Source organism: Dendronephthya gigantea, unplaced genomic scaffold, assembly GCF_004324835.1.
Source record: "Dendronephthya gigantea isolate DGI-Jeju-01 unplaced genomic scaffold, DenGig_1.0 000282F, whole genome shotgun sequence".
Lineage (NCBI taxonomy): Eukaryota > Metazoa > Cnidaria > Anthozoa > Malacalcyonacea > Nephtheidae > Dendronephthya > Dendronephthya gigantea.
The window spans coordinates 40,600-56,077 of NW_021163292.1; the positions used below are offsets into that span (position 1 = coordinate 40,600).

General features: G+C 37.9%; 3 protein-coding genes across 5 annotated transcripts; all 3 read left to right on the top strand.

The window, feature by feature from the left end:
• The first annotated feature begins 330 nt into the window (after positions 1-330).
• On the top strand, positions 331-747 carry LOC114541358 (probable ethanolamine kinase). Its single transcript, XM_028561295.1, has one exon. It carries the CDS (start codon positions 331-333, stop codon positions 745-747), a length of 417 nt encoding a protein of 138 aa, XP_028417096.1.
• On the top strand, positions 742-9,233 carry LOC114541344 (probable ethanolamine kinase). 3 transcript variants are annotated; one of them, XM_028561283.1, is made up of 4 exons: positions 742-853; positions 1,953-2,030; positions 2,997-3,139; positions 8,638-9,233. In XM_028561283.1, the coding sequence occupies exons 1-4, from the start codon at positions 792-794 to the stop codon at positions 8,739-8,741; spliced, it is 387 nt and encodes a 128-aa protein (XP_028417084.1). In that variant the 5' UTR covers positions 742-791; the 3' UTR covers positions 8,742-9,233. The 3 variants fall into 3 exon arrangements, with proteins under 3 accessions (XP_028417084.1, XP_028417082.1, XP_028417083.1); XM_028561281.1 differs by lacking the exon at positions 8,638-9,233 and adding an exon at positions 5,157-8,631; XM_028561282.1 differs by lacking the exons at positions 1,953-2,030; positions 8,638-9,233 and adding an exon at positions 5,157-8,631.
• A 1,702-nt stretch (positions 9,234-10,935) lies between these two features.
• On the top strand, positions 10,936-14,574 carry LOC114541346 (probable ethanolamine kinase). The gene is made up of 5 exons (XM_028561284.1): positions 10,936-11,332; positions 11,931-12,026; positions 13,032-13,099; positions 13,664-13,737; positions 14,116-14,574. The coding sequence occupies exons 2-5, from the start codon at positions 11,981-11,983 to the stop codon at positions 14,174-14,176; spliced, it is 249 nt and encodes an 82-aa protein (XP_028417085.1). The 5' UTR covers positions 10,936-11,332; positions 11,931-11,980; the 3' UTR covers positions 14,177-14,574.
• Positions 14,575-15,478: the final 904 nt, after the last annotated feature.

Here is a 15,478-nt window from a genome sequence, read left to right on the forward strand (position 1 = left end):
TGATATCAGCCTAGCATGCAGGCTATTTTCAGCCCGGCAAACAGTCATCTTAAATTCTTCATCATTAACTGTGATGTAATTCGATCTTTCATGACATAGTATACCTTCCGACAGGTAGCAAGCAATGGAAACGAGAGGCCCGGAGAAATATGTATCGTCTTACAGCAGGTCTGATGTTGCACGGTAAATACAATTGGATTATTAATTTGATTTTCGTTACAAGTGCTGACACCTGACAGAACAACCAAGTAATTTGATACATTTATCAAGATTATAACAATATTGATACAGTATCAATGATTCCAGTGAAATTTCGTCGCCATTACAACAATGTGTAAAAGAAGACACTTTGAATTTGCAATTCCATTTGAAAACAGCGAACCAAGGATCCTCAGAATACTATATGAAATAAAGCCAGAATGGTCTGGAAAGAAACTAAAGTTTACGAAATTTACCGAAGGCATTAGCAACAAATTATTTGGCTGCATGTTGCAAAATGGTTCAGAGAGCGATCTTATAATGTTCAGACTATATGGAAATCAAACAGAATTATTCATCGATAGAAAGCAAGAGCTAATAAATGTGGAGTTTCTACACTCGCAGGGATATGCTCCTAAATTGTATGGCACCTTTGAGAACGGATATTGCTGTGGCTTCATTCCTGGTCGAACACTGGAAACAGAGGAAATGTCGGACAAGCATTTCAGTGAACTGATTGCCAAGAAATTAGCCACGTTCACGCGATAGAGTTGCCAAGCGATTTTGAAACTAGCGAACCTTGTGTTTTTAAAATGATTGGGAAGTTTCTTAGTGTTCTGCCTGAGAGATTCGAAGATGATTTGAAACAGGAAAGGTGAGCTTAATTGTATAATAATCGCATACATGTATATATATGCATATTAAATGTGGTATAACAACTGCCTAAAATAGAAAAACATTCTCGACGTTTCGACCTGAGGGCCTTCATCAAGAGATTTGGACAATATTGACGATTTGATGTATAAATTTTACTGTAGTGGTACTCTTACTGGACCTTTTTTAGTAAAAAGTAAATAATGTATATATTAATAATGTCATTAATATTAATTTGCCATTGCAGGACTTAATTGATTCTATTACTGATTAATTATACGCCTTCTGTAATCAACTTGTGTTAAGGGAAAGTATACTAAAACACAATTTAAGCTCATGAAATTGTGCCACACGCCCCTTAACCAATGAATTTCAGTATTTGCACAGAAGGTATATAATTGTATAATAATACACTATAACAATACACAAGGTTTAATTACATTGCCTGTGTATGATGAGTGTTGAACACTTTTCACACACATCTCTTTAGTTACTTTTCCTGCACTAGCACCATGTTCAAGCATTTTGTAACATTTTACATTGGGGTTATGGCCATGAAATACCAGAGTTGTACGACAAAGATTTTGTTAATTGCTGTTACTCCATCATAAGTTCCACTGTTCCACTATGTTGAAAAACTTTTTGAAACACTTCTGAAGTTAATGTTAACACACAAATTTAGACTGCATGCCTATACATAAATATCAGCAACTATCTGCAACAGCAGCTCAACTACTTTCCCAATACACTCTCACTTAAAAGCTGACTTAAGCCATGATGCAAATCAGTATATTTATTATTATTATTTAACTTTGCCAGGTACAAACAAATTAACATAAGTAAACGACACAAACAACTGGCAGGGAAACGCAACAGCTTACACCAATTACTGCGCTCCCTAATTTTAAACATATATACCGGTATGTACAAAGAAAACTACTCAACTGAAACTAAAAACAACATGTTATCGGTCTAGTCAGGTCTCGTGCTTGATTGCATTTTAAGCAAATCGATTTCCACGTTCGTGGATCGTCAATATTATAACTTTTCTCTAATGCTACTTTGTAATAATCTAATAATTCCGTTTTAAATTTCTTTAGAGTCATCTTTGAACTAATTTTTAAGACTCTTGAGAGAGCGTTCCAGACTCGACTTGATCTTATTACGAAGGATTTTTGGTAAGTAGATGTTTTACATTTTGTAGTCTGAAATTTTAGGCAGTTATGATTTGAAGAACGGGTGCGTCTGCTTGAAACTGAAGGCTGAGGTAGTATGTCACTCACTCATATATTTCCATATAGTCTTTATTTTATCCATTCAAAGGCCTTGATTTAATAAAACTTTTAGGAATAACGGTATATCCGAACAATTCTTTCTTCCGATCATTAATGCAAAGACAATTTACTATTATCTGCTTTAAGTATTATATTGATGTGAATAAATATTTATCAGCTATATTGAATAAATTAAGAGTTAAATCTATTTTGGCTGGTTAAATTAATTGTCCTCATATTTATCAATCTTGTGCCTATTTTACCCAAATGAAGTGGGGATCTTGCAGCTAATTGGTCATCAGAATTATCTGCTACTGACTGGAATATCTAAAATCATTTGACGGATGCATACGCCTGCAAGGCTAATTGGTATAATTCAGCCTATAAATATACTCTAGTATTGAACACAATATTATATTTTACATGCATAGTTCAACAACTAGATGATCAACTAAAGTTTAGTCATCATCTGGAATGTTTTTTGTAACTATAGCAGGCTATTTAATAACAATATTGAGCAAAATGATTACTATATTCATAATATAGGTTAGTAATTTGTAAATATTGCATTCTTTGATTATCATACTAATATAATACTTTATTGCATGTACAAAGTAACAATCTACATATGTATGGAAAATCACAATACTATATAATAAGAACCAGCCTGCTATATCAAAAAACATATACCTGGTGGTGTCCATGGTGATTGACTACATCGCATTCAAATGCTAGAAATAAATCTGAAATTTGAAAATATATTTTTGGATTTATACTGTTGTTTTTTATATGTATTTTACTGAATACCTAGTGGCTCTGATTCAAACATATTCTACATGAATGACAAAAATTAAATACCTTTTATTGCAGGTATGAAAAGGAAATTCTCAATAAGATAAATGTGGTGGATGAACTGAAACTTCTCAAAGACCTGCTTAGTGAAGCTGATGTGCCACTTAGTTACAGTCATAATGATTTACTAGTCAAGAATATCGTATACAACAAGGATGAAGGTACAGTATTATTTATATACAATTATATACAATATTATTATACACAATACAATTATATGTAAATGTGAACTACAATAGTCTAAAGTAGTAATGAGCCATTTTTGTTTATTTTATTTTCGCGCTCTTTTTGGGATCGGGTTGCGGCGCGCCAAGGTTGGGCAAACCGATAAATGAGGTTATTCAATAACCAAACCAAAGTTAATAGCGATCGGGAAACCACGCGTGATTCGATCGGAAGTTAGGTGTTCCTGTCCAGGTGCGCTGCGTCATCCCACATGTTATATTGCGTGCCCCCTACTCTCTCTTCTCTCCATGCCACTAACATGTCGATGACTCCCCACCTCGGTCCTGAGAAAGCCTTTAGCTTGGGCCCCGGCCGTGCGCCAATTCCTCCGAAGCTGGTCACAAAAATTCTTCAGAACAAATTCCTCGAAATGGGCGATCTTCTCCCGGAGAACCTCGCCAGGCTTCGCTCTGCCCCTTACCTTTTTTCCAGTTTGGCGGACTTGTTTGAGTGGATTCTTATTACTAATTACCTAGTTCGTGATCTCTTGCATTACCTGGACGATTATTTTACATTAGGCCCCTCGGCGTCACCCATCTGTGCTAACTCGTTACAAGCTATTCAACGGGCATCCCCCTGGCCCCAGACAAGATCGAGGGTCCTACGACGTGTTTGGTCTTCTTAGGAATCGAACTCGATTCCCTACGAATGACAGCCCGCTTACCTCCGGACAAGCTGTCTGATTTGCTCACGCTTATTCGGCAGTGGGCAGAAATAACGTATTGCAAGCGCAAAGAGCTATAATCTCTGATCGGCAAACTCAATCATGCCTGCTACGTTGTCCCGGCGGGCCGAACATTTTTGCGCCGCCTCATCAACCTACTTCGAGACTCCAAACGTTATTGGAGGTCTATTCGCATACCCCGAGATTGCCAACTAGACTTAAAATGGTGGTCGGAATTCCTACCATCCTGCTGGAATGGCATTTATTTTTTTGACCTCCCTGATTGGGCTCCCCTGCCCGATTTTGAACTGTCCAGCGACGCGTCGGGAAAGCAGGGCTTTGGGGTATTCAATAATGGCGCTTGGTTTTGCCAACACTAGCTACCCGCACAACAACCGTTGGGCATGGCGTACAAAGAGCTCGTTGCATGTCACATATGGGGGCCAGCATGGGCCAATACGCGCATAAAATTCTGGTGTGATAACCAGAGCGTGGTGCACATACTATAGTTAGGCACGTCTAAAGATAACAACATCATGCACTTGGTTCGTGCCCTTTTTCTGGTCTCCGCAAAATTTAAAATGCCTATATTTCTGGTTTAAATTTACAAATACAAAAATATTTCTGCATGAGATGAACTATTCTGTATTGTATTAAAAGTATAAATACAGTATATACAATAGATCAATTTAGCCATATTAAAGTGCCTATATCACTTGTGGGATCTTTACGGATTCGAACAGGGCTTGAAAAATTTGTTTATAAGTTCTACAACCTTTTTGATAGAATTAAATAGTTTTGAAAATATCGGTTGGGGGACTGGGACCATGAATGATTTGCAAACACGCCGTCTTTATAATGTAAACATGAAGAGTTTCACTGGCGATATAGTTTGCGCTTTTCAGGAAAAAAATGCGGGAACGGTGCGTTGTGTATGGCTGTAGCAACTGGGCGAGTTTTTCTCAAAAATTTTATGTTATTGGAAGATCGAAGTAAAATTACAAATATTATTGATTATATTATGTTTGACAAGAACTCGGTTCCTGAGTCCCAGGCCCCCGAGCACGACGGAAATTTAGGCAAATCGTCATGTTTATATGTAAATCTTTCCGAAACTATTTAACTATATCAAAAAGGGTTGTAGAACTTATAAACTAATTTTTCAAGCTCTATTCAAATCCGTAAAAACCCAAAAGTGATATAGGCACTTTAACTTTCGGGTTTGTGCAGCGCATGTGCCGGGCAAGACCAATGCGATTGCTGATTTTCTCTCCCGTTTTAACTTGCAGGAGTTCTTTCGCCTTGCGCCCGGCGCTCATCCCACCCCAGTGGAGGTACCAGTGAGTTTGCGAGCACAGCTGACCTGCTATATTTAACGGATTACACCAACTCTTTGCTATTTCACGGCCTCGCCAAATTTACTGACGGACATATTCAGCATCGCAACGCAGATTTTTGGAGTTTTGCTATTGGTCAGGCCTTATTCACGACGGCGGTTCACCTCTACCAGCCAGCGAACACACGTTTATGTTGTTCGCCGCGCACTTATCTCGTTCTCTTAAAGCCAGTTCCATTAAAGTATATCTCTCTGGACTCTGGAGTTCGGTCTTTGCACATTGAACACGGTTTCAGAAACCCCCTAGAGAACTGCTTTCGTCTGGAACGAGTGCTGCGGGGCATAAAGAGATTACAAGGGACTGGGACTCAAAAACGTTTACCTATTACGATTTCGGTTTTACGAAAACTGTATCAGCTAATCGACCAGACAAAGTATATGGACGCGTTATTTTGGGCCGCTTGTTTGACAGGCTTTTTTGGCTTTCTGCGGTACGGCGAGTTCACAACACACTCATCGCGCTTTGATACTAATCTCAATTTGTCCTTGAATGACATATCCAAGTTGATAAGCGCATTAACCCTACGGTGGTATTAATCAATATTAAAGTGTCCAGAATGGATCAGTTTTTAAGGGTCACGTTGTGCGTATTGGTGCATCCCGGGCGAAAATTTGCGCCGTGCAAGCCCTGATGAGTTATCTTCATCTTCGAGGCAATAGTCCAGGACCTTTATTCGCCCTTCCAAACGGACAACCTTTATCGCGTGACAAGTTTTGTACTTGGCTCAAAGATGCGATGTTACGTATCGGTCAAACCGGACATTATTCCGGACATAGTTTTCGAATTGGCGCCACAACCACAGCCGCCGCAGTTGGTATTCCTGACCATTTGATTAAAACACTTGGCCACTGGATTTGTGATGCATATCAATTGTATATGCATGTGCACCTGCGGCAACCCTAGAGGGCGTAGCTTCCCGTTTGGCAGTTTAACACGCACCTTGTCAACACCTTTTGACATAAACACGAAGTTTTATATATGCACTGCACTAGTTGTTGTTAATGTATTCTTTGAGTTGTAAATAGTAATAATTGTGGTATTAAAAATGAAAAAAAATATTGAACGAAATTCTGTCTAATCGATCGTCTTTTCCGTTAGTATGCGTCGGTCGTTGTCGTGCCCGACGTTTTCTTTTGCCGCCAGCGCCTCACACCTCACACCATTTTGCGCCTATATCGTGTGCGTTTGTCCTTCCTGTGGTCGTTCGTTTCCAACGACAGCGCATTATTTTAACAAATCTATCTTGCGTTCCCGCAGGTAGTACGGTTTGTCGTTTGTATCCAACGACAGCGCATTATTTTAGCAAATCTATCTTGCGTTCACACAGATAGTACAGTTTGTCGTTTGTATTCAACGAAAGCGCATTATTTTAGCAAATCTATCTTGCGTTCCCGCAGGTAGTACGGTTTGTCGTTTATATCCAACGACAGCGCATTATTTTAGCAAATCTATCTTGCGATCCCGCAGATAGTACGGTATGTCGTTTGTATCCAACAACAGCGCGTTATTCTGGTCAATCTGTTTATGTCATCTTCTGGCCAGCGTCCATAGCCCGCGCTTCGCTAGCTCGGTACTTGGATGGGTGATGCTTGCAGCATCTTTTGGTTGGCATGGATCTTTCTTTAATCCAAGTACCAGTGCTAGTTTCAAGGCCACCTGCGACCTTGCCTCGTTCTCGGGCCACCTCGGACTACAGCTTCCACCTAACCTTCCAAATTGGTAAGTAAGCAGTGGGGACTACTGTTAACCTAGATATTAAAACATGGGACGCTAAACGCTATCTTTGAAGCCAAATTTGAAGGGTGGTTTTCTGAGTTTTTGAACGTTTGAGGCAGACTTAGAGAGTAATTATCTTGGAATATCTAAAACTATGCACAGGAATTACAATAATTTGCTAATTTTTGTAAATTAAAGTTACAACGAGAAACAGTCAAAAATTTGTTTTTGACACAAACCCAGTGTCTCTTTTTAACAAATGCAGAATATTGATACTACGTTTACACTACTCCGGATCGGTCCGAAAACGGTGCAAAAAACTATCAAACCGGGATTGCATTTACACCGCACCGGAGCGGATTTGTTCGAAACCATCACCTTTGCCGCAGCGCCACGACCACACTTTCTAAACGTGGTTGAACGAAAACGGAGCGCTACATGGCGTTGTGTAAACACTGCACGGTTAATATTTCGCTGCACTTTATTACCAGTCCCTTACGATGGGTCAGTGATAATATCATTTAGAATTCTCATTTGATCACACTGTACTTTGGCTGACTTTTTTATTTCCGTATATATTTCTCTTTTCAAAGCCATGTCCTCTTTAGCCACATCGAGTAATGCTTTTTTCCATAGGTACTTTTTCAATAATTTTGAATTTCGCTCGTTTACAATAGTCAATACGATCAACCACAATTTCTTCTTTTCAAACGATTTGTGGTAGTCGCTTCTTTATCAGTTTCCCCTTGGCCATAATCTTCACCATGCTCTTCTTCTCTTTTCAAGTAGCGTTCATCTATATTATCATGTACTGGATCCTGCGACAAGATGTCCAATGTTTCTATACCATTGTCTATCATTTCCGTAGCAGGGCTCTCTCCCGAAATATTCTGGCAAGAATCGTAAAATGTCGCCACCACGCGACCTTTCGCGAATTTTTCGCGAAGACGTTAACTCACGAATGTTGACAGTGAATGACGATTATGTGTAAACAAACGCCCACGAAACCGCACCGGAATTCAAAGGGATAAGTGTAAACGCAGTCAAATTCTGCCGTCACATTTTCGCTCCGGAGTAGTGTAAACGTAGTCTGAGAAGTAACCTTTCATGAGAGACGACAATACACAGGAAATATTTAATAAAATCGTTTAAGTTTTATATAATCCTTAGATTACACTTCCACAACTTGATTAATAAAGAGAAGGCAACGTTTTCTGCATAAAAGCCATATTAATTTTTACCACCACTTCCTCTGTTGTCAAATCATGGTTTCAGCAACAACATTCTGAATTATCTGATCATTAATATCTGCAATTTAAGCTCGTACCAGTCGGCAAAGACGATCGTCTGACATTGGTGATACGCGTGGTCTCGATTGAGTGTATATATAAAATACTACGTGCATGATATTGACAAAAAGTTGGAAGATCTGAGCGAAAATATGAACCGATCGGCGATAACTCTCTACTACATCTGTAATATTGCCAGGTGGCAATCATACATGGACTTACTGAATTGACCTACATTTAGACATACTAAATCAAACATTGTTCTGAAGTTTGCATGCAATTCTGATGCAAAATTAAAAACTTTATGATGAAAATCAGATTCATGCAGCAGCCTAACCTGCCCTAATACTAATTTTCTCTTGTTTTAGATAAAATTTCTTTTATTGACTACGAATATGGTGCGTGTTCTATACCATTGTCTATCATTTCCGTAGCAGGGCTCTCTCCCGAAATATTCTGGCAAGAATCGTAAAATGTCGCCACCACGCGACCTTTCGCGAATTTTTTGCGAAAACGTTAACTCACGAATGTTGACAGTGAATGACGATTATGTGTAAACAAACGCCCACGAAACCGCACCGGAATTCAAAGGGATAAGTGTAAACGCAGTCAAATTCTGCCGTCACATTTTCGCTCCGGAGTAGTGTAAACGTAGTCTGAGAAGTAACCTTTCATGAGAGACGACAATACACAGGAAATATTTAATAAAATCGTTTAAGTTTTATATAATCCTTAGATTACACTTCCACAACTTGATTAATAAAGAGAAGGCAACGTTTTCTGCATAAAAGCCATATTAATTTTTACCACCACTTCCTCTGTTGTCAAATCATGGTTTCAGCAACAACATTCTGAATTATCTGATCATTAATATCTGCAATTTAAGCTCGTACCAGTCGGCAAAGACGATCGTCTGACATTGGTGATACGCGTGGTCTCGATTGAGTGTATATATAAAATACTACGTGCATGATCCATCGTAATTATCGCTACTCTGGTTTTAGTAAATGAAAGTAATCACCACACAAAGATTAACTTTCACGACCCAACGTTCCGACACTCCGGTCTAGTGTCTTCATCAGGGGTGATCTGATGTTGAAACTCGGTTCCTTATATACTCTCAAAATGACGTCATCTATTAATCAGATGTAAATACTCTTTTGGCAAATAGCTTCCGTCATCCCTATTAAGAGCACAAAGACTCGCATTAATATGCCAGGCTTCTAAACAACGCCTTTGTCCATAACGATCATTAGTGGTAATGACTTTTGAATCGTTCCACCCAATGTTATGGTTAGTTTGACACACGTGTTCCGCCAAGGCTGATTTTGAACTGTTTAAGTTCGATACGGCCTTTTGATGTTCTTTTAAACGTGTGCCGAACTGGCGTTTTGTTTGACCTAGATATTCTTTCTCGCAATCACCACATGGTATAGAGTATACAGCATGAGTTTTCTGTTTAGTCGCTACGCGATCCTTGGGTTTCGCGAAAATACGTCCCAATGTCTGAAAGGGTTTTAAGGCAACTTTTATACCACAATTATTCAGGATCCTCCTGATTGGTTCTGCAATTCCCTGAATGTATGGAACTATAGCAAAACCTGTTTTTGAAGAATCACCCTCTGAGGGATTGCATCTAGTCGAAACAGGGGATTTTAGACAATCATTTAAAAAGTTTCGAGGATAGTTGTTCTCTCTCAGTACACTGAGGACATAATCACGCTCGTTGTCCCTAGCAACGCGATTGGATGGTAATGATTCAGCTCTTTGAAACAAAGTTTTTGCAACAGACTTTTTTATGACTTTAAAAATGTGTTCACATAGCACATGTAATTTTGCACACCATCCAAAAAGTCATAAAAAGTCTGTTGCAAAAACTTTGTTTCAAAGAGCTGAATCATTACCATCCAATCGCGTTGCTAGGGACAACGAGCGTGATTATGTCCTCAGTGTACTGAGAGAGAACAACTATCCTCGAAACTTTTTAAATGATTGTCTAAAATCCCCTGTCTCGACTAGATGCAATCCCTCAGAGGGTGATTCTTCAAAAACAGGTTTTGCTATAGTTCCATACATTCAGGGAATTGCAGAACCAATCAGGAGGATCCTGAATAATTGTGGTATAAAAGTTGCCTTAAAACCCTTTCAGACATTGGGACATATTTTCGCGAAACCCAAGGATCGCGTAGCGACTAAACAGAAAACTCATGCTGTATACTCTATACCATGTGGTGATTGCGAGAAAGAATATCTAGGTCAAACAAAACGCCAGTTCGGCACACGTTTAAAAGAACATCAAAAGGCCGTATCGAACTTAAACAGTTCAAAATCAGCCTTGGCGGAACACGTGTGTCAAACTAACCATAACATTGGGTGGAACGATTCAAAAGTCATTACCACTAATGATCGTTATGGACAAAGGCGTTGTTTGGAAGCCTGGCATATTAATGCGAGTCTTTGTGCTCTTAATAGGGATGACGGAAGCTATTTGCCAAAAGAGTATTTACATCTGATTAATAGATGACGTCATTTTGAGAGTATATAAGGAACCGAGTTTCAACATCAGATCACCCCTGATGAAGACACTAGACCGGAGTGTCGAAACGTTGGGTCGTGAAAGTTAATCTTTGTGTGGTGATTACTTTCATTTACTAAAACCAGAGTAGCGATAATTACGATGGATTATATACCTGGTTGCCGTGAACTCATAAACTTCAATACGTGCATGATATTGACAAAAAGTTGGAAGATCTGAGCGAAAATATGAACCGATCGGCGATAACTCTCTACTACATCTGTAATATTGCCAGGTGGCAATCATACATGGACTTACTGAATTGACCTACATTTAGACATACTAAATCAAACATTGTTCTGAAGTTTGCATGCAATTCTGATGCAAAATTAAAAACTTTATGATGAAAATCAGATTCATGCAGCAGCCTAACCTGCCCTAATACTAATTTTCTCTTGTTTTAGATAAAATTTCTTTTATTGACTACGAATATGGTGCGTATAATTTTAGCGCGTTTGACATTGGAAACCACTTTAATGAATTTGGAGGTAAGATAGGAGCGATATAGGATTCTGTTCGAATAAGTTGCTGCTCGTGAATTACTCATGCAAAAATGATGCTATAATGATGCTATAATGCAAAAATGGAAACAAGCGTAATTTTTCATGACATGGAAAAAATGAAGTCGCAAATTTTCGCCTTGGCGCCAGTATAAAAAAAATATTTTAATAAAGATTGCAAGAACTATATATACAGCTTTAATTTATACGCATGATTTTTAAACGTATTTACGCGCAATTAATAAAAGGCTACCAATTAATAAAAGGCTACATTCCTTCAACGAGAAATGTTTTCCCCCGAACTTAGGTGTTCTTTTGTTACTTGAATCGTCTTCCATTTTAAAACATTGATTATACCGATACATTTCATGCTCGTAGTTGTTGTGACGATGTAATATAAAAAAATCATGCTGCGCATTGTTGTTACATTACCTTTTATATACTTTACAAATTACTGTCTATACAGTTTGTGTTGAATGAATACATGCATGCAGGATTGTAGTAAATTGTACGCTAAAATATACATGAAGTGTATAAAGACCAACTTTTACACCACATATTCAAAATGTTTTCGTAATCATTTCAGGTGTTGTCATTGATCCAGATTATAGTTTATATCCTGGTAAAGAATTTCAGATGAGATGGTTGAGAATATATTTGGAGGAGAAAGCAAAAGTTCAAGGTAAAAAGACGCCACAATTACCAAATTTTAGATTCAATATGATTATTTCATTTGAGAATTGACTTCTATGTACCCAATAATAGATTGGGTATATTGCAATCTCTTCATGCATACTAAGATGAACGAAATGCATGTTCTTCGCTTTTCGTGCTGAAGAACGTAGGGAGAATATATAGTATAGTATATTATACTGAATTATGTTAGTACTCAACCATTAGTTACTTTTTTGTTTTGATTTTTTTATAGCGATACCCAATCTATTAGTTTTTTTTGTTTTTTAACAATCGCAAAAATCTTTACATGCATAACCTTAATTTACAAGAACAAAAAATGTATATAGTAAAAAGTTCTATGGCCGGTTGTATCAAGCCCCTTTAGCTGAAACGGTGGGTAAGTCAAAATTAAATAACACACATCTCTCTTGAATGAGTCAACTTTAATATTATGTACTGAATACAGTATGTAGTTGTAACCAGTATTCTCTATTAAAATTTAAAAAATTTAGTTCGCTTGTTGAATAAAACGATAGACTTGCTTTCAATTTTGCTTTCAACTATATAACCACCGTTTAAGCTAAACGGGCTTGATACAACCGGCCCCTGATATTCGGTCAATTTCTTTAAACGAGCAGAACGGAAGGGAAGATTTAGGAGAGAACAACCATGCATAGCTCCCTTTAAACACGTCACTGTCAAAAACTAATTCTGCATCTCATGCATCCATCATAGGGTTTACGATTGTTATCAGCAATCATGAATATGCCATATTCCCGTACATAATTGTACTGCAATATTACTGTGGTATCCATACCATGCTCGCGCTGTTCAAAAAAAGAGGAGAAAAGAAAATCTATATATGTTGTACTTCTCTGATTATTCGTTCATGATACGTCCTTCTTCTGTTGAGCTCATTTTTGCAATAGGACTACGAAACAACTCATCTCCTTAAGTAATTAGGCATTCTTCTGTTAATAAGCCTGACATAGCGACGTTTATTGTTGATTAGGTACAGGAAATGTGGTCACTGAAGAACAAATTCAAAAATTATATGTTTATGTTAACCAATTTGCGCTGGTAAGTGCCTCCCTGCTATATCAAGCCAGCACAATGAAATTATACAGGGTGTCCCAAAAAAAAAGCAACCACTTAAATATGCAGAACACACAGCTCTAAAGCGCAATAGATAAGCACCTCTGGGAATTGAAAATGGCTCTTAATCTTTCATTTACAGTGCTAAAAGTCATTTTAGCTGAACTATGGTGCTTAAACCCGAACAATATTAATATTTTTGCATATTTAAGTGGTTGCGTTTTTTTTTGGGACACCCTGTATATGTAGGCTTAATAATGGAGTAAGTTGAAACTGCATCTACAATGACTCTGACTTATCTCGTCTACCCTTGTGATTTTCGCTACAGCAATTTACCAGACGATTTTCTTTTCTTGGATAGATGTGAGCGAGCGGATAGGTAACGGCTGTGCAAATAATAAAACTTATACATTGCATGGTGTTCAAAAACGCCTACTCGTTCACATCTATGATCTATCTAAAAGAAGAAATCAGTGCATGAAAATTACAGTGCATGTATATACAAACGATTCACTGTGTTAGAATGATTTGTTTTTCACATACCTATAGGTATCGCATTTGTTTTGGGGAGTCCACGCATTACTTCAGGCAAATTTTTCTATGATTGATTTCGACTTTCTTGAGTAAGTGTTTTGATTATTATATTGTATATATATTTAAAAACTATCGCCTCAAGGGTCCTAATTCCGCTCGGAGATTAGCAATTACACCCGGGTATTGTGACAGAACATAGCGGAATCCAAAGTTGTCCAAATTCTGTATCATGGACCGTGGACGTTGGACGTTCAATTAATGTTCATGGAGCTTGAGCTAATATCAAACCAAGCTGGAGATCTACCCAACCTTATATGGGTTGTGTATTTACCATGACTGCAGGCTCCATTGTTACTGGTTGTTCTTCAATCCCATCTTCTTCGTTGGAGCTTTCCGTAAACCGAAAATTAGGCGTTTATGAGCCTATACAATAACATGCATCTTTCTCTCCTCTTATTTCTCTTTAGATACGGCAGAAATCGCTTTTACGAGTACCTTCGTAGGAAAGATGAGTTTCTGAATTTATAGATTAGGTGGATATAAAATTATCATACATATTAACAATCATTTCATATATATATAGCATCATTCACATGGGACGCGGCATATTACGAGTGTTTAAATTATTACTGAACTATTTTAACCGAGCTCGTTTCTATCGTGGGAATGAGTCAACAAAGAAAAGTTGTCATAGTAATGTGAGCACTTGTATGAGCGGACTATTGTATTTTTTTAGTGGCAGCTAGCATTAGCGCTGCACGTTTGACTGTTTGGTGATAAAAGGTGCTAACGTCAAAAGAGAGTTTATGGAATATTATTTCGGAATCATATAGAGATAGAAACAAGAAAAAGACTGTCGCCTGGTGGCGCCTGTTAGCGCGCTTATGTTTTCCGCAGTACGATTACATCGCTAACTGCAAACTAAATTGTCAAAGCAAACTTGTTGGCACGTTCACACGAGCAAGAAAAACTTAATTGTCAAAGAAAAAAAATTGTAATAGAAAATTTGTTGTACATACACACTGCAATTGCCAATTAAAACTTGTCGTATAAAAAATTGTCATATAAAACTAGCTCGTCTGCAAGAGGCTTTATTCAAAATCAAGTATATACTTGATTTTAAACAAGTGTACTTAAGCTTGCCATAGCAAAATCGCTCGTCTGTATGAGACAACAACGAGAACTTGTGAAAGTAATGCATGCCAGCACTTTTATGAGTTTGACCAGCGGACTATTTTATTTGCAGTGGCTGCTAGCGATAGCGCTGTACGTTTGACTTATTTGGCGATAAAAAACTGCTCAAGTCAAATTAAAGAGAGTTTATGGGAATATTAATTTGGAGTCATAATAATTATAGAGATAGAAACAAGAAAAGCACTGAATTACGGTATTATACATTATACATTTTTATCTCGCGAAAACCGAATCCAATATTCCAAAAGTGATCAAATATTAGTGAGTTCAAGCCGGCCAAAAACACATGCATTTATGCATATAAGATATGTTAATATAACCAGGGAGCAGCGTGGCAGCGTCTTCAAACAACTTGCATCAAATGTGGTATAACAACTGCCAAAATAGACGAAACACTTCTCGACGTTTCGACCTGAGGGCCTTCGTCAGGAGAGTTAGTATGTTTTAACTCTCCTTACAAAGGCCCTCAGGTCGAAACGTCGAGAAGTGTTTTGTCTACTTTGGCAGTTTTTATACCACATTTGATGCTATGATATGTTAAATCCACTTGTCGAGCATGCGGATAATGAAATATTTTGTGCTGTTAAAAGCGCCGATAAAAGCACATTGCTCCACCTCTGGAAAGAACGCTAAACA